General features: G+C 31.9%; 2 protein-coding genes across 14 annotated transcripts in view; one reads left to right on the top strand and one right to left on the bottom strand.

The window, feature by feature from the left end:
• The first annotated feature begins 2,094 nt into the window (after positions 1 to 2,094).
• On the top strand, positions 2,095 to 13,933 carry LOC139490544 (uncharacterized). The gene is made up of 7 exons (XM_071277363.1): positions 2,095 to 2,596; positions 5,683 to 5,835; positions 6,586 to 6,776; positions 7,032 to 7,150; positions 7,936 to 7,980; positions 9,910 to 10,020; positions 11,778 to 13,933. Exons 2-7 carry the CDS (start codon positions 5,714 to 5,716, stop codon positions 11,871 to 11,873), a joined length of 684 nt encoding a protein of 227 aa, XP_071133464.1. The 5' UTR covers positions 2,095 to 2,596; positions 5,683 to 5,713; the 3' UTR covers positions 11,874 to 13,933.
• A 2,092-nt stretch (positions 13,934 to 16,025) lies between these two features.
• The window catches only part of LOC139490543 (cyclic GMP-AMP synthase-like receptor), a 35,741-nt gene continuing 23,876 nt past the window's right edge, over positions 16,026 to 27,890 (bottom strand). For all 13 annotated transcript variants that reach the window (XM_071277358.1, XM_071277361.1, XM_071277350.1 and 10 more), the window contains 4 exons: positions 26,658 to 26,869; positions 24,479 to 24,713; positions 23,301 to 23,513; positions 16,026 to 16,635 (listed from right to left, as the gene is read on the bottom strand). In XM_071277358.1, coding sequence (XP_071133459.1) covers positions 16,211 to 16,635; positions 23,301 to 23,513; positions 24,479 to 24,713; positions 26,658 to 26,869 — 1,085 coding nt within the window. In that variant the 3' untranslated portion in view covers positions 16,026 to 16,210. The remainder of the gene's footprint in view (positions 16,636 to 23,300; positions 23,514 to 24,478; positions 24,714 to 26,657; positions 26,870 to 27,890) is intronic.

Genomic DNA, 27,890 nt, shown 5'->3' with positions numbered 1-27,890 from the left:
TCGGGATGGTAAAGAATATCTGTGGTAAGCCTTCTTAAGGATGTTTTCTTCTGACGTGTCAGCCTCGTTGAAACCTTTTTCAAATTTTATTATCAATCAAGTCAGTTGTTTTAGTTAACATTTTGAGAAAATGGGTGAGGGGTACAAGAAATGGTTTTACCAGAAACATGTACATGCCATATCACTTGTTTCTTTCCAAATTTCTCAGATATGTATTTTTTCAATCATTTAATACTAAGAAGTTGATATAATATGCATTTGGTTCTTTTTTAAAAATACAGAGAAAAATCCCATATTTACAAGTGTCAGCATGGTAAATTTGACATGATAAAGCATCATAATATGATAAAACTTTCTTATTTTTTTTTAACCTATAGTTTTTTTTATGTAAAAATATAAAGATCCGTCCACTTCATTCATTTTGAAAGTATGAAAAAAAGTTTAATTGTGGAACTGCGATTTTTTCACGATAAATTAATGCCCCCCCCCCCCCCAACCCCCCAAAAAGGGTAAAATTTATGAAAATTTGGAGAATCAAAAGAAAATGAATTGAGTACTTACAGAGGGCCGTAGCAAACAAAGAAGTGCACCACTATATATTACTCTGCATTAATTGCAAGCCTTCTTACAGGCCGAAAATTTCATCCGAAACATGGAAAAAAAAGCCAAATTCTATTCGCACTGGGTTCAACTCGTTTCCGTAGTTCTCAGTGGTTAAGGATTAAAGACTTTGCATTTACAGTCACTGGGGGCCCCAACTTTCCAACCAATATTGCCCGGCGGTAGTTCTATGTGACTATGGATTAGAGACTCTGCATTGATGAATAGCTTTTATATAGCACCAAATCGAGATAGTAACGAATTTATGGGGTAAGCCCATAAAAAAAAGCTTTCCAATCCATCCCAGCATCGGCTTTAAATGTCTAGCTGAAAGCATTATTATTAGAATTTTTCTATATACACAACCAATGAGGTACCTTTTAACATGTTTAAACTGTTGATCTCATGAGTACTTTAAAAGTTTATGTATAATTATACAATTGGAAGGGAAAAAACACGGCCAATGCAAACTGTTTCAAGTTTTTAAAAATCCGATTCGTGTTCACAGTTCCACAATTATCATTAAAAAATGTGCATACCAATCGATTTCTTGAAATTTTATGGAATGATCTACCTGATGATTTAAAAAAAATGCTAATTTTAAGAGGCGAATTTAGGGCGGGGCGGGGGGGGGGGGGGGTGCGGGTCCCCCTTTTGTTGAAAAATTTTGGTTGGTTATATAGAGAATCACTGAAGCGTGACGGGAACGGCCCCCTCTTAGGCAGCCAGTGGGCCCCCACTAATGAAAATTTCTGGATCCGCCACTGATTTCAGTCTGTTCAAAAATATTTTAAAGTCATGGAACGGAAATGACTGTAAGTGCACAGTTTGTGCAGACTTTTAGTTAATATATTATGTAAATTAATTTACCATCTAGATCATACCCCTTTTTTCAAATATTTTATGCTATGCATTTTGCCAGCTTTTATGCCTAGTTTACACTTGTATGCTTTTCTGTAGCTTTAATACTTAGCTTATGCTTATATTCTGCTTTTAGTGCTTCATTTTTTGGTGCTTTGAAATTTATTGCATGTGTATTATAAAATGTAGTATTGTTAAAAATGTCTCACATGTCGGTTAAAAGCTCATTAGAGCTAATGTTTGTCTATGTTTGTATACCTTGCCGACTCTAAATAAAGCTTAAATTTATTATTATTATTTATAGATAACTTGTATTTATATTGAGTATTTACGACTAAAACGTCTCAGACCTTATAATTATTCAAGTTTTGACGATGTTAAAGCAATATAACACCATGTAAACCATGTTCACTTTTAATAAGGCCCTGTAACAAATCAATATTTATCTGTTCTTGTATAAATCCTTGTAATCCCACAGTTAAACTTTTTTTCATACTTTCAATTAAGATGAAGTGGACCAATCTATAGAAAATAAATAACTAACACTAATGATGTTTAGCATCTTCCACAAGTACCAAATTTCAAGATCAACATAGGATTTGCGGAGACTGGAGGTGCTGCTACATTGGAGATAGATTGGCAATAGGATATGAGAAAACGAAAGTAGGACCAATTTACGTTACAATCCACACAATGCTTAAAAAGAGAAATTTGTGTGTATTAGGGTTTTGATTTCATTCACAATTAACACCTGCAACGTTTTATATAATTTTTTTTTTTATAGTTAATTATTATTGTTATTGTTTTCACACTTTTACGTCAACTGTAAACAGGTCGTACAACAACAAAGTGTATGTGGCAAAAATCCATTTGTTAGTCAAAATCAATTTAAAATGGTTAAATATTTATGAAAAATGAAATGACACGTCATGTAAACTATCAGTAGATAACAGAACTGTATAATTAATATTGATAATAAGCTTAGTTTTGAGTAAAAACTGTTTGTCACTATTTCAAAACTAAAAAACATTGAACCTGACACTGAGGAACTCTGTATCCGTATAGTGTTTAGTATTGACGCTGTTATAATAGGCATTCTGCCATATACACAGTTCTATTGAAGTGTATACAACAGGTAAGATATTGTAAATTACTTTTCATCTTGAAGATAATGTTTCCTTGTTCTTCAAATTATTGATTGATGCAGATAATTTTTACTATTCATTTGTATACCGAAACATACCAGATACTTACATGTAAGCAATATAAGTATGGATGATAAAATGGTGATAACAAAAAGAAATAATGAAGATGATTTAGACAATGAATTTATGTTATTTATTGACCTATTTATAATGGAGATCAAGTTAGATTTAATTTTCAGTACTTCTAGGAGGGTCCTCTGTCTCAGATCATGACATTGTCTTTATGGAATTTAAATTTAACACTATCTAAGCTAAAACAAACACCAAGAAATGTGCAGATTTACAACAAGGCAAACTGGGAAACAATGAAAAAAGAAGTAATTAACTTACAATATACCATGATATACTATACAGGAAAAGGTTAATACACATACTGCTGATGAACTGTGGCTAGAATTCAAAACAAAACTTAATGAACTAGTCAGTAAGCATATTCCACACAAAAAGCTTACTACAAAAAATAATACCCCATGGGTTACTTTTGAAACAAGAAAATTAATGAAAAAGAGAGACAGACTATGAAAAGATGAAAAAGTCTTGAAATGACAACATGAGAAACAAATATAAGCAAATTAAACATCAAGTACAAAAACAACTCAGACAATCATTCTGGCAATACATAGAAAATATTGTAACACCAAAACCAGATGAAAATAAATTTTCCAACATGAAAAAATTTTGGTCTTATATTAAAAGCAAAAAAAACTGACTACAGTGGAATAACATCACTTAAGCAGAATGGGAAACTTATAACTGACACCAAACAAAAATCTGATGCACTCAACAGGCAGTTTCAATCAGTTTTCTCAGAACCAAACAAAATCACTGCTACTGAATTTGAAAACAATCAATACATGCAACAGAAAACAGCTTACCCTATCATGCCCGACATAAATATAACCGCCCAAGGTATCTCAAAACTACTTCTAAATTTAAATCCATCCAAGGCAAGTGGGCCAGATGAACTTAAGCCACGTCTCCTTAGGGAGTTGGCACATGAAATTTCACCAATACTATGCCTTATATACCATGTATACCAAAAATCATTAGACACTGGCGAAGTCCCTACTGACTGGCGTACTGCACATGTTTCACTCATCTACAAGAAAGGTTCCAAATATAATCTAGAGAATTATAGACCTATTTCTTTGACATGCATACATGTATGTTGTAAACTTATGGAACATGTTGTAGTTAGCGCAATCATGACACACGCAGACAAACATAACATCCTGTATCCCCTACAACACGGCTTTCAAAAAAACAGATCTTGTAAAACTCAACTTTTGGAATTTGTAGATGATGTCACTAAAAATATGGAAAACTCGAAACAAACAGATGTACTTATAATGGACTTCTCCAAAGCTTTTGATAAAGTCAGTCATAACTTGTTAACACACAAATTTAAATATTATGGGATACAGGGGAAAACAAATGCATGGATACAGGGCTTCTTATCATGTCGTACCCAAGCAGTTATCCTAGAGGGTGAGACTTCAGGCTATGTCCCTGTAAAGTCCGGAGTGCCTCAAGGATCTGTTCTGGGCCCAAGTCTGTTTTTATTTTACATTAATGACATACCAGTTGGACTAAATTCCACCATACACCTATTTGCAGACGACACCATTGCATATCTGGTAATAAAATCAAACAGTGATTGCGAAACCCTTCAAAAAGACCTCAACACACTAGGCATTTGGGAAAATACATGGAAAATGGCTTTCCATCCTGACAAGTGTAATGTCATGTCCATCAGCCGAATTAAAAATCCGTTTGTATATAATTACACTTTACATGGCCACATTCTTGAACATGTCGATAAGGCAAAATACCTAGGTGTGACAATTCAATCAGACTTAAAATGGGACAGTCACATAAACAATATCTGCAATAAAGCCAACAGCACACTAGGCGTTCTTCGAAGGAATCTTAACATCAGTTCCACCTCAGTAAAGGAACAGGCATATAAATCTTTAGTCAGACCATCACTAGAATATGCCTGTTCAGTTTGGGACCCTTACTTTACTGAGAATATTAACAAAATAGAAAAAGTACAAAGAAAGGCTACTAGATATGTCACTAACCGACACAGAAACACCTCAAGCGTTAGTGACATGATAGGTCATTTTAAATGGAGAGAAGAACAGATGCACGCCTGGTCATGTTCTATAAAATCACATATCATCTCATTGCAATAACAAAAACAGACAGACTTATTCAACGGCTCACACAGTCCAGGAACATGCACACACTCTCATACCAAATTCCATCCTGCAGAACACAAATAAGACAACAATTATTTTTCCCATGCACAATTAAAAGCTGGAACAGCCTTCCCTTGAGTATTGTGATGAGCGACTCTATAGAGTCGTTCAAAGTAGTTGTCTCAAACTACACCTACAGTCAGTAAATTAATTATGTGTAAATAGTTTTATCTTAATATTTAAAAATAATAAATTAAAAATATGCACTACCACTATGTAAAAAAATTTTGTTTTGTTTATTATCACAAATTTGTTATATTTCACTGTATATATGTCTTCACAAAGCAATGCGCAGTACAAGTGACGTAAACTTCAACGTGTTGAAGGCGGTCATTATATACATGATATAGTAGAAGTAGAAGTACTGTGGCCGAGTGGTCTAAGTAGTTACTACTGTTATCACTAGCCAGTCAACACTGAGGTTGTGAGTTCCAAACATGCTTGTGCAGGTTAACTTGACTCCAACCATGTCCCATCTTAATAGACAAGGATTATCAGTTTAAGACGTGTCACAGTACTTTTCTATCCAAAATTCATTGTATTTAGTTTTGATGTTATATTTGTTATTCTCATTTGATTTTGTCTAATGCTTAGATCGTTTCTGTGTGTGTAACATAATAACTACTAACATTTTAATGTTGTGTCGTTGTTCTCCTCTTATATTTACAATATCGTACATTATTTGGCCTTTTTATTGGAGCGTCAAATAAACATTTAACTTATTTGATTTAAGAATATGATTTTATTCGCAGATGTATTTATCAGAGGAAGAACTAAAAGACTATGCCAGTAGATCGTCGCGCAGCAATACAGCTAGGACTACTGTTAATGGCAGTACCAGCACAATATTTGTTTACTAAATTCATGTCTACAACAGATTCACAGAGAAGCTATGCTTTAAGAAAGTAAGAAGAATACTGTATTCATTCCTATTGAAATACGTATTGGCTACATCAAAAAGGGGGTTGTTTTGAATAAAAGGCCGGTAAAAGAAGAGGGGGCTTTTATTTTAAAAGATTAAAATTTCAATCATATATTGGAAAGTATTTAGACTGCCAATAAAAAGATACCACTGGAAAAGCAGAAACAACAAAATCTTTTGATTAAAATTAAAATTTGTGATTATATTTATGCTGTTGAAATTAAGTTTAATGTACACTACAAGCAGGGCTTGACATAACCTATTGTCCAATTGTCCTGGACATGCGGACATGGTGGACATACATGTAGGCTTCAGATAAGCAGAATCACCTTATCACATGTAGTTGTCTGACAGGAATATGCTGGCTGACGGAAGCTTTCATATAGAATACAAGTAAATCCTCAAAGATCATAGAATCATATATTAGTCAGTTAGGATTCACAAGGCGTTTTACAAATACATTAATTGTTTGCCTGCAAGACAGAATCTAAGTAAAAAATGTATTTAAGAACTTCAGGTTCACTGTTGCAGCAGCGCTTGTAAATAGAAAACTGTAAGCCATAGAAAAAATAAACAGAACCAAAATCTGGAAATATACATGTACAGTTGAGTATAGCATGAAGAGATGGTCATACTGGAAATGGATAAACATGTATGCTTTCAAAAAATTGTTATTGTTAAAATCTTAAGATGCATTGAAGAAATAAACATATGCTTTGTTTAAATATTCTAGCTTAGTGAATGATGCATCTGTGTTCCAAGAGAAATATTTATCATGGAAGACCTGGAAACGATGGTGTACAGATCTTCTCAATTCTGTCTCTTCACTATCGGAGTCAGATGACCCTTCTCTGGATGACCCCCAGGGAGAATCTCCAGCATTAGAAGTGTTGAAATATAAAGATCCAGAAGGACATTTTGCAGGTATTTTTTTTATATTTACTGATTATGATAGAGGTTTAGGTAGTTTTACTTTGTGTTGTTATATAGCTGTCTTGTTGATGTACTATGTGACATATTTACACCCCACATCTCCTTTTATTCTTCTTAACAGGTTACTCATTACCTGTAATAATGCAAATAAAAGTAAAATAAAAAGTGACATCTAGCAGATGTAAACAAATTGATTTGAAAAAGAATTATAAGGTTTTTTATTGTTTTTTATGCGTCAATTTTCAGCTTCTACACAACCCAGAAGTCCAAGACCTCCTAATGTGAAATACAGAATAGGTCAGGTGATACGACATAAAATCTGGGGTTACAGAGGGGTCATTGTTGGCTGGGATCCTAAATGTAGGGTAAGTACATGTATTGAAACATTTACATTGTATATGTAGATGGAACTAATATCTCTTTTCCTTAACAAGATTTAAGTATTTAACCTGTTCTACATATACATTTCTCTAATTCTTAGTATTTTACCCTTACCTGTTTATTATTTATAGAATAACTAATCGAAGAATTCAAATAGAGAAAAATATTCAAAGAGTAACTGAACAACAAGTTAATTCATGCATATGAATGCGCATAGTGCATGAGTTAATTGTCAGTGTTGTTCAGTCATGAGTTGAATATGTTTTGATATTTAAATTCTTTGATTGGTTGTTCTTTTTATTACATTGGCAAATGGTTTTCTTTCTGAAACTAAATTAAAAAATGTAAGGAATTATATCTTTTTCTAAGCATTCACAATTTGTTTTGATCCGACATCATGACAACCCCTATTGTGTATGACGTCAGAGTAGTGAAATAACCAGATTTATTTCACGTGTGAAATTATTGGTTTTTATTCACTGAAATCAATGTAATTCATTGCAACCAATGTAATAATTCTATTTAATGAACAGTTGTTTTTCATTATTTTAGTTCATCATTTGTCCTCTGAAAAAGGCCCTGACATGACAAAATGTAATACAAATTAACAGGGAAACCAATGACATGATTTATGTAAAAAAATATTAAGGAAAAAAAATAGACAGAAACAAACAACAACCACTAAATTACTGGCCCCTCACAATACATGGTACAGATACATACCAAGTGTTTTAGACAGTGGTGTAACATGACAATTTGTATTTTACAGGCACCAGCAGATTGGATAAAACAGATGCATGACAAAGATAAACCAGTAAGTATTCAATCATGTTCACAATAACTTGACCACAAGGTTAAGACAGACAGTGAGCCAGACTAGAATAAAACAAAGCAGACTACAGCCGAAGTCTGCCTTGGGTTGTTGTCTGACATTATTCCCCTTTTCCTATTTAGATTTTTATGCCCCACCTACCATAGTAGAGGGGCATTATGTTTTCTGGTATGTGCGTTCGTTCGTCCGTCCGTTCGTTCATCTGTCTGTCCCGCTTCAGGTTAAAGTTTTTGGTCAAGGTAGTTTTTGATGAAGTTGAAGTCCAATCGACTTCAAACTTAGTAAACATGTTCCCTATGACAGAGCTCCAGATAAGCTGCGTATTTGCGTGATCACGCAATACAAATAATAAAAAACCCAATGCAATTGCTCATTGCAGGGTTTAATAACCCAATTAATTCAAAGGAAAACCCAATTATATGCCCAAACCATGAGTTCTCAACCCTTTAATTGGCTACTGTTTGCGTTATTTACCCTTATCTGTTTACAGTCGTCGCGTAAATCTATGTTTATAATATTTCTAATTGGAAATTTCTTTTCGTTCTAAAAATAGATCCCTGCATCAAGTAGCTGAAATGGGTCCCTGTTGGAGTTTTCCGTTGCTCAATAGGTACACGTGTTTTTGAAAACATTTCGGTCTTCTCTGCGTTTATCCAATTAGCGTGTGTCATTTAGTCATATTTTTTTGCATTGCTCGAGATTTATCATAACATACATTGAATTAAAACGAAAGTGCATGTCCGGTAAAATTATTAAATAGAAGCATGTTTTCTGCTTCTTTTGAAAAGCTGAGGGAAAGTTATGATAACAAGACTCAGCCAGTGTTTTAGGAAGCGTCCATCGAAAGCACGGGCGTGTGTGTACCTTCTAACGAGAACATTGCTAATAAACACGGGGTTTCGTCAAAAACGAAATCAGTTGGAAAAAATGAAAGGCCAAATCAATTAATATGACATGATAAAGCATGAGAAACCAAAAGTTCATATAAAAGACAACTAAACCCAGATTTATATAAATTGAATAAACCAAAATCATTCAAGTATAATTAGAGTTTATGTAGTATTTTTTTTTCTTCATTTTACGGTTAATTAATGAATACACACACAGGCACTGGTCTCAGAATTTATTATATAAAGGTGCAAGACGAGTGCCTGTGAATACACATATCCGTTTTTGTGAGAAAATACAAAACTGGCAGAAGGTTTGGAACGGGACACAAATTAAACCTACAATTGCTCCTCAGTGAATAAACCAAATAAAACAGCTAGCAAATAACCCTAACCCTAAACCAAATAAAACAGCTAAACAAGAAACATATTTTTTAAGATGGAAAAAAATCTGGGGTTGATATTGCCTAAATATTCAATATTGTGTTGATGAAAAAACCCAATACATTCAGGAGCTTGGTGGTGAAAAACCCAATTTGATATTAACATGAGGGGTGAATTGGAATTGATAATGCAATTAAAAAACTTTATCTCCCAATTATATAAGAAAATGGTGGGTAAAAAATCCAATTTCTGAATTCTTATCTGGAGCTCTGCTATGATATGATTTTTTTTAAATTTTAATGCCAAATTAGAGGGTTTACCCAAATTTCACTGTCCACTGAACATAGAAAATGATAGTGCGAGTGGGGCATTCGTGTACTGGGGACACATTCTTGTTTGTACATGTTTTTCTTTATCATGTTATCCTCCCTTATATGCAGGTAATATTTTGTTATTGAGATTTATAAAAGCCAATATATGGAGAGAAAACAATGATTAGGATACTATTTTCCATGCTTTTGAATGTACATTGAAATCATCAGAAAATATGATATCATGGAAGTAATAGTTTTACACATAATAGTGGAGTCAACATATAGATATACAACTAATCCATATTCCATTTTTTACATTTAAATAGGAATGGAGAGACATGCCAAATTATTCCATTTTAGTAGATACAAGAGATAGATTAACACCACAGTTAACTTATGTTCCAGAAGAAAACTTTGAAATTATCAGTAATATGAAGGTATGAAATTAACATCTTACAAATATATAGGTCCTAGATTGATATAGGTAACCCTATGCATGGTTGATTTCCTTGAATGTTCCTTAAAACCATTCAGAAATTGAAAGTATGGTTTCATTTTTGGCGAGCCTGCGACTTTTGTTGCAGAAAACTCCACATAGGGATAGTGATCCATGGCTACAGTCGCAGCGGCGTTAGCTTACTTCTTAAAAGCTTTATATTTTAGAAAGTGGAAGATCTGGATGCTTTATACTGTGTATATGGATACCTCATGTAAAGTTTCTGTCAGTCACATGTCCAATGTCCTTGACCTCATTTTCATGGTTCAGTGACTACTTGAAAAAAAGTTAAGATGTTTTGTAATGTGAAATTCTCTCTTATTATAAGTAATAGGATAACTATATTTGGTATGTGTTTACCTTGCAAGGTCCTCATGCCTGTTGGACAGTTTTCACTTGACCTGAACCTCATTTCATGGATCAGCAAACAAGGTTAAATTTTAGTGGTCAAGGTCATATCTCTGATAAATAAGCAATAGGTCTAGTAAATTTCGGTGTATAAAAAGACTGTTAGGTGTACATGTCTAACTTGTAGGTGTCATCTGACCTTGACCTCATTTTTATGGTTCAGTTGTTATAGTTAAGTTTTTGTGTTTTGGTCTGTTTTTCTAATACTATATGCAATAGGTCAACTATATTTGGTGTATTGAAATATTTTATGATGTACACAAATGTACATGTCAGTCTTGCAGGATTTATTTGACCTTGACCTCATTTTCACGGTTCAATGGATAGTTTTAAGTTTTTGTTTTGGTTAGCTTTTCTTAAACAACTATAAGCAATAGAACAACTGTTCATGGTTCATTGGTCAATGTTTACTTTTCTCTGGTTAAGTCTTTTCTTAGAAACTATAAGCAATAGATGACCTATATTTACTCTATTGAATGATTGAAAGGTGTACATGTATTTATTGTTTAGTTTATATGACCTTGACTTTATTTTCTTGGATCATGTTAAGTTTATGTGATAGTTGTAGTAAAGCTATATATTTAGGACTTTCAACTTAGTATCAATGATTATTAAAGAAGGCTAGACATTTCAGCGTGTGTACTCTTGTATTGTTTTGCAATTATGAAACATAAGAAAATTTGAATAAATAATTGCCAAGTCATGAAATGCTGCATACTGGTAATAAGATGATATCCAATTCAAAGTTTGAAATATATGTTTTTGCTAAACCAGTACAGTTTCCTTTTGACCAAAATAAAACAATGCGCAAATTTCTGATAAGCAGCATTGAACTATATATATATATATATGGTGAATTATTTATATGGATGTCACAATAATGCACTCTATTAATTAATTTATATTTTATGTTCGTAAAGTTTTGATATAAGATACATGAGTTTTGTAGAGTGGAGAGAATAACGTTTTCAATTTAAAATAAGTATATTTTCGCACATTAAGTTGTATTTGGCAAAATTTTAGGAATTTTGGTCCTCAATGCTCTTCAACTTCCAACGATGGAAGTTTTTAACGACCTTGACTGGCTATACACCCCTTGCACGGTTGGCAACTTTTTTTACTAATTTGGCCTTTTAAATTTTTTGTATTCAAGCGTCACTGATGAGTCTTATGTAGACGAAATTTGCATCTGGTGTAAATATAAAATTTCATTCTGGTATCTATGATGAGTTTATTTTTCTATGTATTAAGATTCTGGCAATGACCAAACAAACATTTGATCTTTTGCAGATAATGCATCCTGGTATTGATGAATATTTTGAAGGATTTGATGGTGCTCAATATTTACCTAGACCCTGGATGAAGGTCGTCTATCCACACGATTGAGAGGATTCAATCTTTTGTATTTTGTGCTATCAGTTTTTACGAAATGTCACTTGACAAGCAGTGGGATTCATAAATAAAGGAATGACATGGCAAACCATGTGAGAAAGATAACAATGGCATTATTGAAATGATAAATAATCAAATTTATTATTAATTATGCAATGTGATATGATAAGGATCTACTTTCTGTTGGCAAATTTTATTTTATCAAAGGGCAAAAGGGAATTGAAAATTGCTAATTTTTATTTCATTTTATATTTTCATTGACTTTTTTTAGCAAGGCTTTATAAATGATTGTATATTATAGGAATGATTTTTTCAGTAGTATGATCTTTTGATGCTGCAGAATATAAACCTAATAACATTTTTTATGCATGATTTTGTTCTGATAACTGATCAATGTTAATTATACCAGGACTGTCATAAGAGCATGTTTTATCAGATTAAAAACGATGTTATATTAAAATAAGGAATAACTAATAAAATTAAAAAAGAAATTGGTATGTATTATCAACACCATGAGAGATTTATTTTCTCAGTATACTGTCCAGAACTGAATTTCTTTGCAACTGTTTGTCTTTCACTTTATGTAAACTGTAATTCCTCCAACATAAAAAGATAAACTTTGCATTTTAAAGAAAAAGTATGAGATTTTGCTTAAGGAGGCTCGACGGTATAAAAATTTCACAAAAAAATTTTTCATTACAAATTTTATTTATTACTTTATTAGTTGTTACTTTATCATATGGTACACAAATCATCCAACAAAATTTTTGGCCCCAAATGACTTTTTTAGCTCATCGTTGACCTGTATTTTTTATTATTATTTTCAAATAAGCTGTACTTAAACTAAACTATTGTAAAATTTGAGCGATTTCTGTAATTTAGTTCTTTTTTTATTTCCATATTACTTCTATTTCTCCTATTTGTTCAACAGAAAAAAAGTACCTTTACAAAAATGTATGCTTCTTTCGAAGGCAGATTGTGAGCGTAAATAAATGGTGACCCCATTTTTTTATATTATTTTTCTTTTAAGTATTAGATAAAGTTCATGTATAGAAAAATATAGAGAAATCCTACATTAAGAAAAAAAATTGATTTAGACCAGCGAGCCCTCTTAAATTCAAAAATTCAACTGTACAATGTCCAGTGTTAAACTGTTAGAAGTAAAAATAAGATCTGTTTTTATGAAGTATATTTTTTTGACATTTTTGTTTCAAAACGGATTTCGATATTAGATGTTGATCATGAATTTAAAAAGGACTGCAAGAACAGTTCAAACCTATTAAACTTAATTCATGTGATTGGAATTCAGAAAACTGATAGCCCAAATTACTTCACCCAAAAAGTCTTTCCATTTTTTCAATAGGTTTTAGAAGTGCATTTGTTTACGTACACCATGATACTATATTTAGACAAATTTTCTCTATAATTACAGGCTACGTAAACTAATAAAAAAAAATCTCATAACTATATAGTTTTAAAAATTAAGATGGATACGCAAATATTTATAGAATGTGAATTTGTAGTTCCACAGCATTTCATATTTCTTAGTAGTACTGTTTTTAATTATGTCAGAAAAATCATAAAGAATGTTTAGTGGCATAACTAATATTGTATAATAATGTCAGTATCTTTTTGAGAAAGTAACATATTTTCTATTAGATATTTTTTTTGTTCCAATGACCTTTTCTGTGTGTTATATTAGAGGATTGGTGTTGAAATATATTCATCATAGATTTGCTCAACAGTGTCATTATTCAAGGGTAATATTTTAAAAAAAAAACTAATCATCCTGCTTCAGTATTTTTTGTACGTTTTCTAAAATTATTTTATACCAATTTCAAATGGTTTTCTTGTATCAAAGTTAAGAGTTATCTTTATATATTAGGATTTAACATTGCTATTTCAAACACCTTAGTTTGATGTAACATAGATTAAAAAAATATTTATGTTATGTGTGTATTTAAACAAATGCTGTAGATATCATATGTTCATACATTTATATTGAAAATACTTTTTTCATTGTTAATTTTCAAATAAAAATGTTATTTTGTTGACACTTGACTTAGCTTAAGTTGTTTATAATTTCCTTTCACACTGACAGGCGTTCACCTAAAGATTTGTATGAATTCAGTTGTTAAAAGCAGGACCTGAGCGGTTTATTGTACAATGTCAGGTACTCTATTTGAAAAACAATAAGTTGGAATGTTTGGTTAATTATGACTTCAATAGTTATAAATCAATAAAGCAGAATGATAAAATGGAGCTACAATGCATGCTACAATGAGTGAGCAACCTTACAAAAAAACAATAACAAGAAATAACACAAAACAAGACATCTAGAGGTCAAATTTTAGTCCAGTTCTCTATACATATAGGCAAGTTTAAAAATACCATGGGGATATTTGGTTGTAGTTTTATTGTGGCTTAAATGGCACCTCCAATGAAAGTGCCAAAACAAAAAACACAAAAATAATGCAAATGCTGAAATATCATACCTATATTTCAATATTTTAAAGTTAATTGTTGGGAATAATACACATACGTACATATGTCTAAACCTATTTGACAAAAGAGCTGATTACTTGTCTGGTGATACCATTTAGGAGGAAATATTCACCAGCAGTGGCATCAACTCGTACACTCAACATTGACAACAGGGATTACTTTTAAATAAAATTCTAAGACCTTATTGCCATCACAGCTCTTAGATTGTATTTTAAGGCTGCTATATGATAGGTTTTATACTATACTACAGACAGAATTTTTGTAGAAAACTATAAGTAATGGAGATAACCTGGTATTAGCAAACTATTCTCCTAATTGTTAGCAACTAAGTGTAACCATATGGCTGTCACTAATGAGCAAAACGAACAAATAACTTATATAGTTATCTAACAGAGACTGCGGCTTAAAAAAAATTAAAAGGCAAACACAACGGACTGATGATGTTAAAACAAGTAACGGAAAACAAATATGACAGATAGCAGAAAAAACAACTATGTCAACTATTTTTGTGTTTTAAAAAAAATGAAAAAGATGATAACTTCTGAACATTAATAAATATGCTTATGATTTTGAACAGGCACATGCAGAATGTGGCAGAGTAAATCCTGTTAATGTGTGTTCAACCTTCTGGTTAACCTAGGGAAGTGATGTACCTGCAAAACACTGTAACTTAACAATAAAATCAATTAGAAATGGATTGTCTCACCAAAGCAACTAGTGTCACAAAAACAACAAACAAACAGACCAAATACACAAAGTGCTGATACTGTTTACAGCACACTTTGCACTCCGGTTAAACAACAATACTGGTTTGCGTTTCCACATGTTTTATATTAAATACGTACTTGTGAATCCTGTTTCAAACCACAAGATAGGAAGTTTCACACTCGATTTCAAATTATATGACATCTGAATCTTAAAGAAACATATACTATTGAATGCATTCTCTGTTTCAGTGCTGGTATGCCTTATTACTATTTTTGCCAGTAAATACAAATGTATTTATCTAACTCAAATAACAAAAATGTTCACCAGTCCTCATTAAATGGATCATTGTCCAAGGTTTAAGTAACATGATCGGGTCAATTTTTCACATACCATGAGCATAAGATCAGCTAGATTTGGCGTATGGAATTATTTGAAGGTGTGCATGTCAGATTGACAGGTTGCATCTGACGTTGACCTCACTTTCATGGTTTATAATTGGTTGTATTTAAGTTTGTGCTGTTTGGTCTATTTCTCAGATTCTATAAGCAATAGGTCAACTATATATGATGTATGGAATGATTGCAAACGGCACATGCCGTCTAGCAGGTCATTTGGCCCTTACCTGACATTCGTTGGTCATTGGTAAATGTTAGTTTTCCCTAGTGTGTTCTTGATCTCAGATCCTATATGCAATAGGTCAACTATGTTTGGTGTATAGACCATAGTTTATTGGTCAAATGTTAAGTTGTTCTGGTTAAATATGTTTCTTAGATACTTTAATAAACAGTCCAGCTAAATTTGGAGTATGGAAAATTGTTAGCTGTAAATGTTCTGCTGGCAGGTATCATATGACATTGACCTCATGTTCCTGATTCGTTGGTAAATGTCAAGTTTACGTGTTAAGTTCTGTTTCTATAAGCAAAGTCGTAACTATTTGTGTTGTATGGATTTATTGTTAGGTGTATATGTTGGTCTGACAGGGTTGGTAATGATAAGTTATGTGATATTTGTAATTAACATTCATCTGAAAGACTATCAACATAAAATTGATTGTGATCAGTAAAGTAGACAATGCAGCCTGTGCAATCTTGGTTTTGTTAATCATGAATACATTTTATTTATTTACTTCTTTTTTTGCCAAGCAATTTTTCGTATTCCATTTTCATTCCGCGACATAAAAGATTTAATTCATCCGTTGGGATAAACTGTAGGACATTATCATTTTGTAAAAAATAATTTGGAATACATCGTTCTTCCAGCCCCTCAATTAGATGTTTCAAAATGTTTCTTTGGATAATGACCTCCTCTGTTGGTTTTTTGGGCCAGTTGTCAAATTCTGTGAATATAAACTGTTTTATGCAGTATGAACTGAATTTCTGTATCTTTCCGGGAAATTGGTCTTTCATATTGCAGATATACAACTTGATGAAACGATAGGCATCTTTCTTGAATGTCGAATCTCCACTACTGTTGGCATGCTTCATTAACATTTTCTCTGCCTTTGCAAATGACAAACGCCACAGCAAATTATTGTCTGGGTGATCTAAAACAATCAAATCGTTCAAATACAAAATTAATAATTTTCGATTGAATTGGATTTTCTAACATATAACTCAAAGTATTTGATATTATATGAAAGTCATGCTTACATACATTTTTTTAAAGGATTGAAATATAGCCATCAATATTTAAGTTGTTGTTATAAAAAATTTATGGAGACACGATCTTATGATGATCAATTTAAGTGTTTAAGGTGGTACCCAACATCTTAACTAAAATTAATTTGGCTCGTTTAATTTTCTTAAAACTTTGACGAAGTATTTACTTTGACCCTTTGACAAAAATATAATCAAAGCACTGTAAGCGCTGTAGGCAGTTAACCAATAACCAAAGCAAACATAATTATGAAAACTGTGGTAATGTTGCTTCACTTTCTTTTTATTGCGAACCCTATCTTAGTTTTCCATAGATTCACCTGCAAGTTACCTGTCGATTTAAACTTTTGGCAGTTCTATTGTCCCATCTAACAAATACAACAGGTATTGTTCTCTGTATATTTTATTCACTGGGACCTTTAAATTTCTTCTAAGAGAAAATCTATCACTCATTGATTAATTTACCTGACCAAAAAATTATCTTCTTTTTTATTGAAATACTTCTAATAACTCACATAAACTGTATGCAATATTGTATTTATTCAATATTATCATTAATATATTTTCAATCTGTTCAATATAAAATCTGGTTTAATACTAAAAAGTTTATTTCAGACACATTTTTAGTATTTTCCAATGCATTTACATGTTTTTGTTGTTGTTCATTTATAGACTTATGTTTATGAAGACCTTAATTTAAAAATAATAATATTCAAATTTTTATTTATCAAACACACAAAAATATTGAATATTTGATCAGAAATCAACTTTTAATTTTTGAATCAGTATTACAAATGTAATATTGAACACATTAAAAACGAGTTACTCCAGGTATCGAATAAATACAACACCACATGCAGTTTTGTGAGTCCTTACTTAGTATTGGTATAAGTATTTTTTCTTCATTGACAGTTCAATTTTTTGTTCAGGTAAATTAATCAATGAGTGATATATTTCTCTTGGAAGAAATTTAAAGGTCCCACTGAATAAACTATACAGAGAACAATACCTGTTGTATTTGTTAGATGGGACAATAGAACTGCCAAAAGTTTAAATGGACAGGTAACTTGCAGGTGAATCTATGGAAAACTATGATAGGGTTCGCAATAAAAGATTTAAAAAAAAGAACAAACATTAAACATTCGTATATTGTACATTGCTGTTCATTTAATGAATTAACCATTAAGGCAAATAATTAATATTTTATCAAGGTTTTTAAAAGCAACACATATATCAAGTATTTTTTTTTCATGGTCGTGAGTCTGCAGTGGTACAAGTTCACAATGATTGCAGTTGTTCTAGTTGATAGTTAACGTTGGTATTAGTTGACTGTTGGTAGTTCAAGTTAACTACAGTAAAAGCTTGTTTAAGTATGAATGGACTTGCTACCCTTGAAAGAAAACTTGAGATTGTTTTCTACAGTACAAAAGTTATGAGACCCAAATCAGACAAATGTTTACTTCTACAGGGATCAAAGGTAGGGTCTAACTGACCTGCCCATAGTAAATGTAAATGACCCCCACCTTCACCCTAAAATCCATGATGTCTAAGTTTTGGAATAAAATGGCAGGTAATTATAAAACAGTAAGTCAAACATTCTTGGGCTTGTAAGTTATGTTTTCTTAAAAATGAGCCATTTCAAAAAGAAATTTTTTATAGGACCAGATATAATTCAAAATATAATTAAGGTAAATTCTTTAAACCTACTAATTTTTTTCCATCAATAAAATTTTATAATAAACAAGAAATAATTGTAATATAATGCTGTTACGCTACACGTAGTCTCCCAACTAAAACTCCCATAATTATTCATTCCCATTGTAGCCTTACATTGGGCAAAGTCTAGTACACATTGGTTAAGTCTAGCAAAGTGATATGCAAATGTGACGCCTATGAGATTGACCTTCCTGGAATAAAGATGGTTTATGGGTTGGTATCTCAATCTTTTACAAGTTCTCAAAACACACACAAGAGGGGTGGGGTGACCCTAGGGACTACCCCTATATTTTATTTGATTTTTTGTCATTGTCCCATACATGAATAATATTATATATGGTTTAGGGGTGGGGATCTCAACCGTTATCCAGTTTTTAAACAGGAGGGGATGGGGTGACCCAATTGACTTCCCCTATATTTTATTTTATTAGTTCTTTTGTCCCATACGTGAATGTATATGGTTTAATTTAAAGGTGGGAATCTGGACGGTTTACAAGTTCACAAACAAGAGGGGTGGGGTGACCGCAGCGACTCCCCTATATTTCATTTGATTTAGAGGTAGGGATCTCAACTGTTTCCAAATTCTCAAACAGGAGAGTTTGGGTGACCACAGGGACTCCCCCTATATTTAATTTGATTTGTTATAGTCCCATACATGAGTATATATATATATATATATTGTATATATATATGGTTAAGGGGTGAGGATCTAGACTGATTCCAAGTTCTCAAACAGGAACGTGTACAGTGACCCTAGGGACTCCTTTATAATTCATTTGATTTGTTATATTGTTCCATACATGAATATATATGGTTTATGGTTGGGGGTTTAAACCGTTTTCAAATTCTCAAACAGTAAGGGGTAGAGTAGCCCCACGAACTCCACCTATATTTCATATGATTTGTTATGTATTGTCCCCTACAAGAATGTATATGGTTTAGGGGTGGGGATCTCGACCGTTTCCAAGTTCTCAAAAAGGAGGAGTGGGGTGACTGCAGGGACTTCCCCTATATTACATTTGATTTATTATATTGTCCCATACATGAATATATATGGTTTAGGGGTTGGGATCTTGACCTTTTCAAAGTTCACAAACAGGAGAGGTGGGGTGACCCAAGGGACTCCTCCAGTATTTCATCTGATTATTTATATTGTCTCATACATGAATATATATGGCTTATGGGTGGGGATCTGGACTGCTTCCAAGCTCTAAAACAGGAGGGGGTGGTCACCCTAGGGACTCCACCTATATATCATATGATTTGCTTACATTCAGGTATCATGGCATATAATCTAGTTGCACTATTTGTGAAAATAAAGTAAGAAACTTCCAGAAAAAAAAATACCCATTGAAATTGCAGTAACTAATATGTTTAGACTTTAAAAGCATCTCACATGCATTATCAACATTTATCACTGATAAAGAAAATTTATACTGTCACCAGGAACATATTTATTGTTATATATACTGTTCCCAGCTGTCACATTCTATTTGATTTTGACATTAAAATTTGTCAAAAAGTAATTTTGAGTTTCTGTACAAAATATGTTCTGCTTTTTCTTTCTCTAACATATATCTTTTGGTTTTCAATTCTAATGTTTATATTTATTTTATACCATGCAAAGATGTATTTTGTCACCTGTATGTTTTTTTTAATGTTGTCATATCGCCAAATCCGGAATTACTCTTATCCGCTTCCGGAATCGGATCCAATATTGTAATTGGCATCCATTTTGTTTTCAATGTTGTTGTCAGTCAGATACGATTTTACTCAAATATACACATTATTTGTCGGCGATTTTCTGTATAAAGCTAGCGGTTGAACAAAATGAATATCGCTGTCATGAATAATAATGATGAACATAAGTTTTGAGGTCGTAACGTTTATTTGGAGACTTTGATAAAAAGGTTTGCAAAGTTATTTATTATTTTCTTTCAAGTGGCATGTCGGGCGTAGCTAGTATTTAAACCAAGTCGAAACGAAAGTCCGACTACAAAAGTGGAAGGTCGCGGACCTCGGATCACCGCTAATTTGAACCCCTGTTTTTATATTAAAAAGATACGCAAATTTCGTCTTCTAATTTAAAATTGCCGCCAACAGTATGATTTTAATAGACTACTGACGTAGTTGACTACGTATTGATGACAAACAATATTCCTACGACTTTTGCCATTTGGGAAATCTAAACTACCTGTCTTTAGAAATTTTCGGCGATTAAATATTTCATACATTTGTTCTTTGACATCTTAGCCAAAAGCTCAGGGGATAATAAAACTACATAAGGATACCTAATGTGCTCTACTTCCTACGTGCAACTTCAAAACTTTTGGGAAAATCGACGATTATTTACGTTTTTTCTTGTCATATTTTTCATCATCCAGAATAAAAAGTATGAAAAACTGTTCAATTAGTTATAAATAACATACTATTCAGCTAGATAATAACAATGGCACGCATTTCAGCATTTATTGGGTAGAACACAAATCAAGGGTGCTCGCATAAGGCAGCTTAACTGCCTAAAAATTTCAAAAAATATTAACCAGCCATTTAATGAGAAAAATTACGCTGGTTGTATAGCAGTTTGACACACACTTATTTTGATCATTGAGAAGCTCAATATTCCCTTTACAACACAACGTCATTAAAACATTCATCTGATTTTACAGAGTTATCTCCCTGTAGTTTTAGGTACCACCTTAAGCCACAGTATAGAAAACAATGTGAACTTGTAACATAAAACAGTCATTGCTTTCATAATTGTCTACGAAGAGGAGACAAAATACTTATATACCAAGTTAGGAATTTATCTTAATATGGAATTCAGTGAACATTGTCAGAAAAATAAATACAATACTTCGTACACTTATAGGAAATGTAGGGATTGCGCGTTCAATTTGTTCTAGTCTGACTAGGTTACTCATTGCATCAAAATCAGAACCGCGATATATCAAATACGCTGCTAGAACATTTATTTTGTTAAGGTAGTTTGGATACTAAAAACAGCATTTGAGCCCAGAAATGATTGCAATAAATTATCATAATTGAATATCCTTGAATATGAGATTATCGGCACACAAGCTTTCAACTTTGTTGGTGTTTTTTTTTTTGTGTGTGTTTCTTTTTTATTTATCGAAATGCGATTTATTCACCCAATTCACGATTGATTTCACAGTTTCACGTTTATGGCATGATTACTTCTATTTATATGAATTATAGTAATTTCGTACCCTAACCATTTCGTACTCCCCATTTCGTACCCTGACCATTTCGTACATTAACCATTTTGTACCTCATAGAATATTAACATGTACACCATTTCGTACCTCATGGAAGATTTATATGTATACCATTTTGTACCTCATGGAAGATTTATATGTACAATTTGACGAATTGACTATCACAACTTAGACACGTGTCGCCTGTCATGTTTGTTTTTGAATATTTGCCGATACTTATGAAAACACTTTGACGCATGGCTTCCTTTATGAGTAAATATCTGCTTGTCAGTGTCCCTTTTAATTGCATTTCCTGACAAAAGCAACTATTAATTTATCATAAAAACAGTTGCATTAATGATTAATTAACCTCAAACTTATAGAGTTTAACAATTAATTAAAATCAAATCCTTCAGAATTAGAACTATTGAAGTTTCCAATTTTTTTACGTCTAGATGCATAATTTTATTCAATATGTTATATTTTAAAGAAACATTAAAATCATGATATATTTTTACAAAAATATAATACGAAATAGATAACATGTATTTAGTCCATGAGGTACGAAATGGTAGATGATGCATTCATAATAATAAATTAACTGTTAACAAAACTTTGAATTTTTGAAATTCTAAGGCTTTTCTAACTCAGGAATAGATGACCTTAGCTGTATTTGGTAAAACTTTTAAAAATTTTTGGTCCTCAATGCTCGTCAGCATCGTACTTTATTTGGTCTTTAAAACATTTTTTGATTCTAGCGTCACTGATGAGTCTTTTGTAGACGAAACGCGCGTCTGGCGTATATATTAATTTAAATCCTGGTATCTATGATGAGTTTATTTGTCCCATAGGGTACGAAATGGATATTATCGTGGGTACGAAATGGTAAATGTTGGGTACGAAATGGCAAATTTGGGGACGAAATGACAGAGGAACGAAATGGTCAAGGTACGAAATGACTTGGTTCCATTTACAATAAGTGTATGGATAGAAGATGCTGTTATTAATATATGCCTGTTGATTAAATGTGTTGTTTCTCAAAATACTATAGTCTAAGAAATAGACCTGCATTTATAGTTACAGTACACAATCTATATGATTTTGAAAAGATTTCCTATGCGTTTTTTGGTGAACATTTCTTTTCTACTTATGGCAGTAATGATTGAAATTTTAAGATATACAATTATCGTTTAAACATACAGATTTTGTGTATGGATAATTTTACGGCATTACCTCAGGCATAGATTACCTTAGCTGTATTTGGAAAAACTTTTAGGAATTTTGGTTCTCAATGCTCTTCAACTTCGTACTTTATTTGGCCTTTTTAACTTTTTTGGATTCGAGCGTCACTGATGAGTCTTTTGTAGACGAAACGCGCGTCTGGCGTATATACTAAATTTAGTACTGGTATCTATGATGAGTTTATTTACATAAAACATTTAAGAGAACCCAACTGTTAAAACATGAAACTATTGAACAACATGGTCAAGGTTGCTAGAACTGTAGAAAAAATAAATAAGAATTAAAAAATTGCCCTTACTCGTGTACTGTATATTAATCCAATCATAAAAAAACTAATAGAGAGTGAGTGTATGGAACTTATTATTGGTTATTATTACCATGTGGACATTTTTTGCATACTATGTCACAAGATTTCATTGCATTGTGAACAACACTGTCATATGAAATCCATTTCGGATCTAATCGTTTTGCAACTGGAGGCCAACCCTCAATTTTAAAACAGGGAACCAAATCTACGTCGATTGCTTTCTTTCCAGGAATTGCCTTATAATCAATTGTGTAGGCCGGACTGTTTCTTGACTTAACTCTCTCTGAAATAATAAGGTGAACATCCTTAACATACATATTTTTAAAACTGATTCAAATTATCTTTCGTATGTTTTGATATTTTTGTTCTGCTGGTACTGAAATTTATTGTCAAAATCATATATGGTACAGGAAAATTGGCACCCTTAAAGCTATGCTTTGATACATTTCACAACATATTGAAGACGAATTTGCAATCTATAAGTTTACACATAATTAATAATAATTTCCGTCAAAAAGTTTAGCATATATATAAGTCGGTTTTAACTAATATGTCTCATGGGTCAAAACACCAGAATGGTATGAAGTTTTGAAATTCAAAGTTGTATTTACTTTTCGTGTCACGATGCTATTAACATAAATCAATCAATCGGTTATAAATAAGCATTATTCCTTCTACAGTTAAAGTGGAAGTTAATTTGCGTTAATCATTCTGAGTCTGGATACATTGTCTGATATAGGTTAGCTACCACCATGACGTAAAAGCAAGTTTTAATGTATTGATAAATATTCTTCAACAAACAACTTAAACCGCGTCATCAATCGTACAGTAAATTTGCCAGGTTGTAGTACTTAATTGTTAATAGAGGTAAACATATTTTTTTATAAGACACATAAGCTGTCTTCTGGATTTAATCATTATAGAAGATTAAACAAGAAAACCGTAAGCATGTCAGCTCCTATTATTGAGAAGAATAACTATGCTTGACAGATACAACGAAATTGTTGAACGCACATATGTCATCAATTCACCTGCTATGATATTTTGAAAGAAACCATAAGTACAAGGTTAATTAAATATTTCTAAGCAACGCCATTCTAAAATTATCTTTAACGGCGCAACACACGTTTTACATAAAAGAAATAAATTATGATTATAAACTTGAAATCTATCACATAAAACACTCTGCTCCAAGATTACTGTTATGACATATATGGATGTGTAAAATATTTGAGTAAATTCACTCACTGGTCACTCTTCTTCCTTCTCTGATTTTTTGAAGAACACGATCAAACAATTCAAAAACATAAGTCTTATAGGCTTCGGGTCTAATGTAATCATTCCTAGTGACTGTACCATCTAATTCGGGAACTCTTGTCGATACCATTTTAACTTTATAGAAACCGAGAACTGACTTGTCATCAAAATCTACAGAAACTTGAACATCTGGGTATATCATCAAATCAAATTCATCAGGACTATTCTGTAATAAATCATCAAATCAAATTTATCAGGACTATTCTGTAATAAATTATCCAATCAAACTCATCAGGACTATTCTGTAATAAATTATCAAATCAAACTCATCAGGACTATTCTGTAATAAATCGTCAAATCAAATTCATCAGGACTATTCTGTAATAAATCATCAAATCAAATTCATCAGGACTATTCTGTAATAAATCACCAAATCAAACTCATCAGGACTATTCTGTAATAAAGATTACAAATCAAACTCATCAGAACTATTCTGTAATAAAGGTTACAAATCAAACTCATCAGGACTAGTCTGTAATAAATCACCAAATCAAACTCATCAGGACAATTCGGTAATAAATCACCAAATCAATCTTATCAGGACTATTCTGTAATAAATCACCAAATCAAACTCATCAGGACTATTCTGTAATAAAGGTTACAAATCAAACTCATCAGAACTATTCTGTAATAAAGGTTACAAATCAAACTCATCAGGACTAGTCTGTAATAAATCACCAAATCAAACTCATCAGGACTATTCTGTAATAAATCATCAAACTCATCAGGACAATTCGGTAATAAGTCACCAAATCAATTTTATCAGGACTAGTCTGTAATAAATCATCAAATCAAACTCATCAGGACTAGTCTGTAATAAATCACCAAATCAAACTCATCAGGACTATTCTGTAATAAATCATCAAACTCATCAGGACTAGTCTGTAATAAATCATCAAATCAAACTCATCAGGACTAGTCTGTAATAAATCATCAAATCAAACTCATCAGGACTAGTCTGCAATAAATCATCAAATCAAACTCATCAGGACTATTCTGTAATAAATCATCAAACTCATCAGGACTATTCTGTAATAAATCACCAAATCAAACTTATCAGGACTAGTCTGTAATAAATCATCAAATCAAACTCATCAGGACTATTCTGTAATAAATCATCAAATCAAATTCATCAGGACTATTCTGTAATAAATCATCAAATTCATCAGGACTATTCTGTAATAAATCATCAAATCAAACTCATCAGGACTATTCTGTAATAAATCATCAAATCAAACTCATCAGGACTATTCTGTAATTGATCACCAAATCAAACTCATCAGGACTATTCTGTAATAAATCATCAAATCAAACTCATCAGGACTATTCTGTAATAAATCATCAAATCAAACTCATCAGGTCTAGTCTGTAATAAATCATCAAATCAAACTCATCAGGACTATTCTGTAATAAATCATCAAATCAAACTCATCAGGACTATTCTGTAATAAATCATCAAATCAAACTCATCAGGACTATTCTGCACTGTTATGTCAATTTAAATCAATTCAAATTATTCAAAAGAGAACTACCATATACAAATATGTGGGAATGCATATACATATCGTTGTCATCAATTCAATATGTGCTAAATTCATGAAATCGTCAATAATTGATATACATCTATATTCGAAAAAGCAAGGGAAGGATTAGTTGTACGACTCACTATGATAGAGCCTAGCTTTTTAATAGCATAACACCTTACCGTGTAAAGTCATATAGTTTATATTGTGGAAGTTTACTTTCTACTGAAAACTGATATATCAAAAGAGTTTTCTGACTGTCGAGGTATTACAAAGTTTAACCACACAAATAGTAATGTAATGCACACTTATGTATAGTTGTGTGAAAAAATCCTAAAACAAATTAACAAAGTTGGTCTGATAAAAAAAAACTAGCTCATGTTCTTCATTTGACAAATATTGATATGATTATGTAAGTAGTTGTATTGAGTTTGTGTAAGATCTATACTTTAAAATATTACTGTGACATTTTATATTTCACGTACTTTTATCAGATAATATTTTACTTAGGTTTAATTGTCGATTGATACCCCAGTTTATTTAAAGCATTTTTAATGTGTGTGAACATTAAAGACAATAATACTTACTCTAGTTTTATCATAAAAGGAACCAGAATTGAAAAAAAACCATTTCAGTTTAGAAATTTTGTTCAACTCTGTCAGGAAAGAATCAGTAAATGAGTTCATAGCCTCTGAAGCTGCACTAGAATCTTTCTTGGACATCTTGCACTCCTCCAATTGATCTGAAAGTCTATCAATAGCTTGATCTGTCACTGTGGCTTTGTCTATTTTTACCATCACTGCAATGATAATCATGTTGTACTATTAATAATCTAATATATAGGAGTTTGTGAGTTTAACAAATAGTGAATCATCTGTCAATTAATAAATAATTTAATTTTGGATGTAACGCGTCTTCTGATTGGCTGACGTTATTTTGTTATCAGACCATAGACATAATTTAGTCATGTGACCGTGACGTCATCAACGTTTTTTCAAGGTTTTCTACGGTTAAAAATGGAATTTAGAATCAAATTATAAGAAATGACTGTAATATTTTTTCTGTCTATTCGAAATAACATAAAAATGTGTGTGCACACTGTTAAATAACCCGCTACGCGCGTTATTCATTGTGCACCAAATTTTTTATGTTATTTCTTCATAGACAGAAAAAATATTACAGTCATTCCTTAATTATCGGTTGTTTTGTTGTATTCGCATTGACATATTCTGTACATAAATTTAATTCATGCAACGTGTTTGTTGAAAACTATATATAGTAATATTGGCATTGCATATTTTGTAGTTGTATGTTATCAATATGTTGTGTCTATAAACTTCGGGATATTCGGGCCTTTTTTCGGGATCCGGATCTGGTTTTGTTTTGCTCGTTCCATGTTTATACGTTGGGTTTGCTCGTTCCATGTTTATACGTTGGTTTTGCTCGTTCCATGTTTATACCTTGGTTTTGCTCGTTCCATGTTTATACGTTGGTTTTGCTTTTCGTAGTGTTATATTTTGTTGATTCATTAATTTTCATTATCATTCTTCGGCCATTAGATTCTGTTTGCTTGTTTACTTCGATAAAAGTGTCACATGCATTAAATACAATATATATGTAGGACTCAAATCTATGGCGGGTTCCAAATCTATGGCAGATTCCTAATCTATGGCAGATTCCTAATCTATGGCAAATGTGACGTTACAAATGCCAAAACAACTCAAATCTATGGCAGATTTTTGTTTTTTTCCAAATCTATGGCAGATCTTTCACACAACGTCACAATTGAAGACATCAAATAACGCCCTATTACATTGTAT

Source organism: Mytilus edulis, chromosome 10 (assembly GCF_963676685.1).
Source record: "Mytilus edulis chromosome 10, xbMytEdul2.2, whole genome shotgun sequence".
In the NCBI taxonomy this organism is placed as follows: domain Eukaryota; kingdom Metazoa; phylum Mollusca; class Bivalvia; order Mytilida; family Mytilidae; genus Mytilus; species Mytilus edulis.
This window is presented reverse-complemented; position numbering and strand designations above follow the sequence as displayed.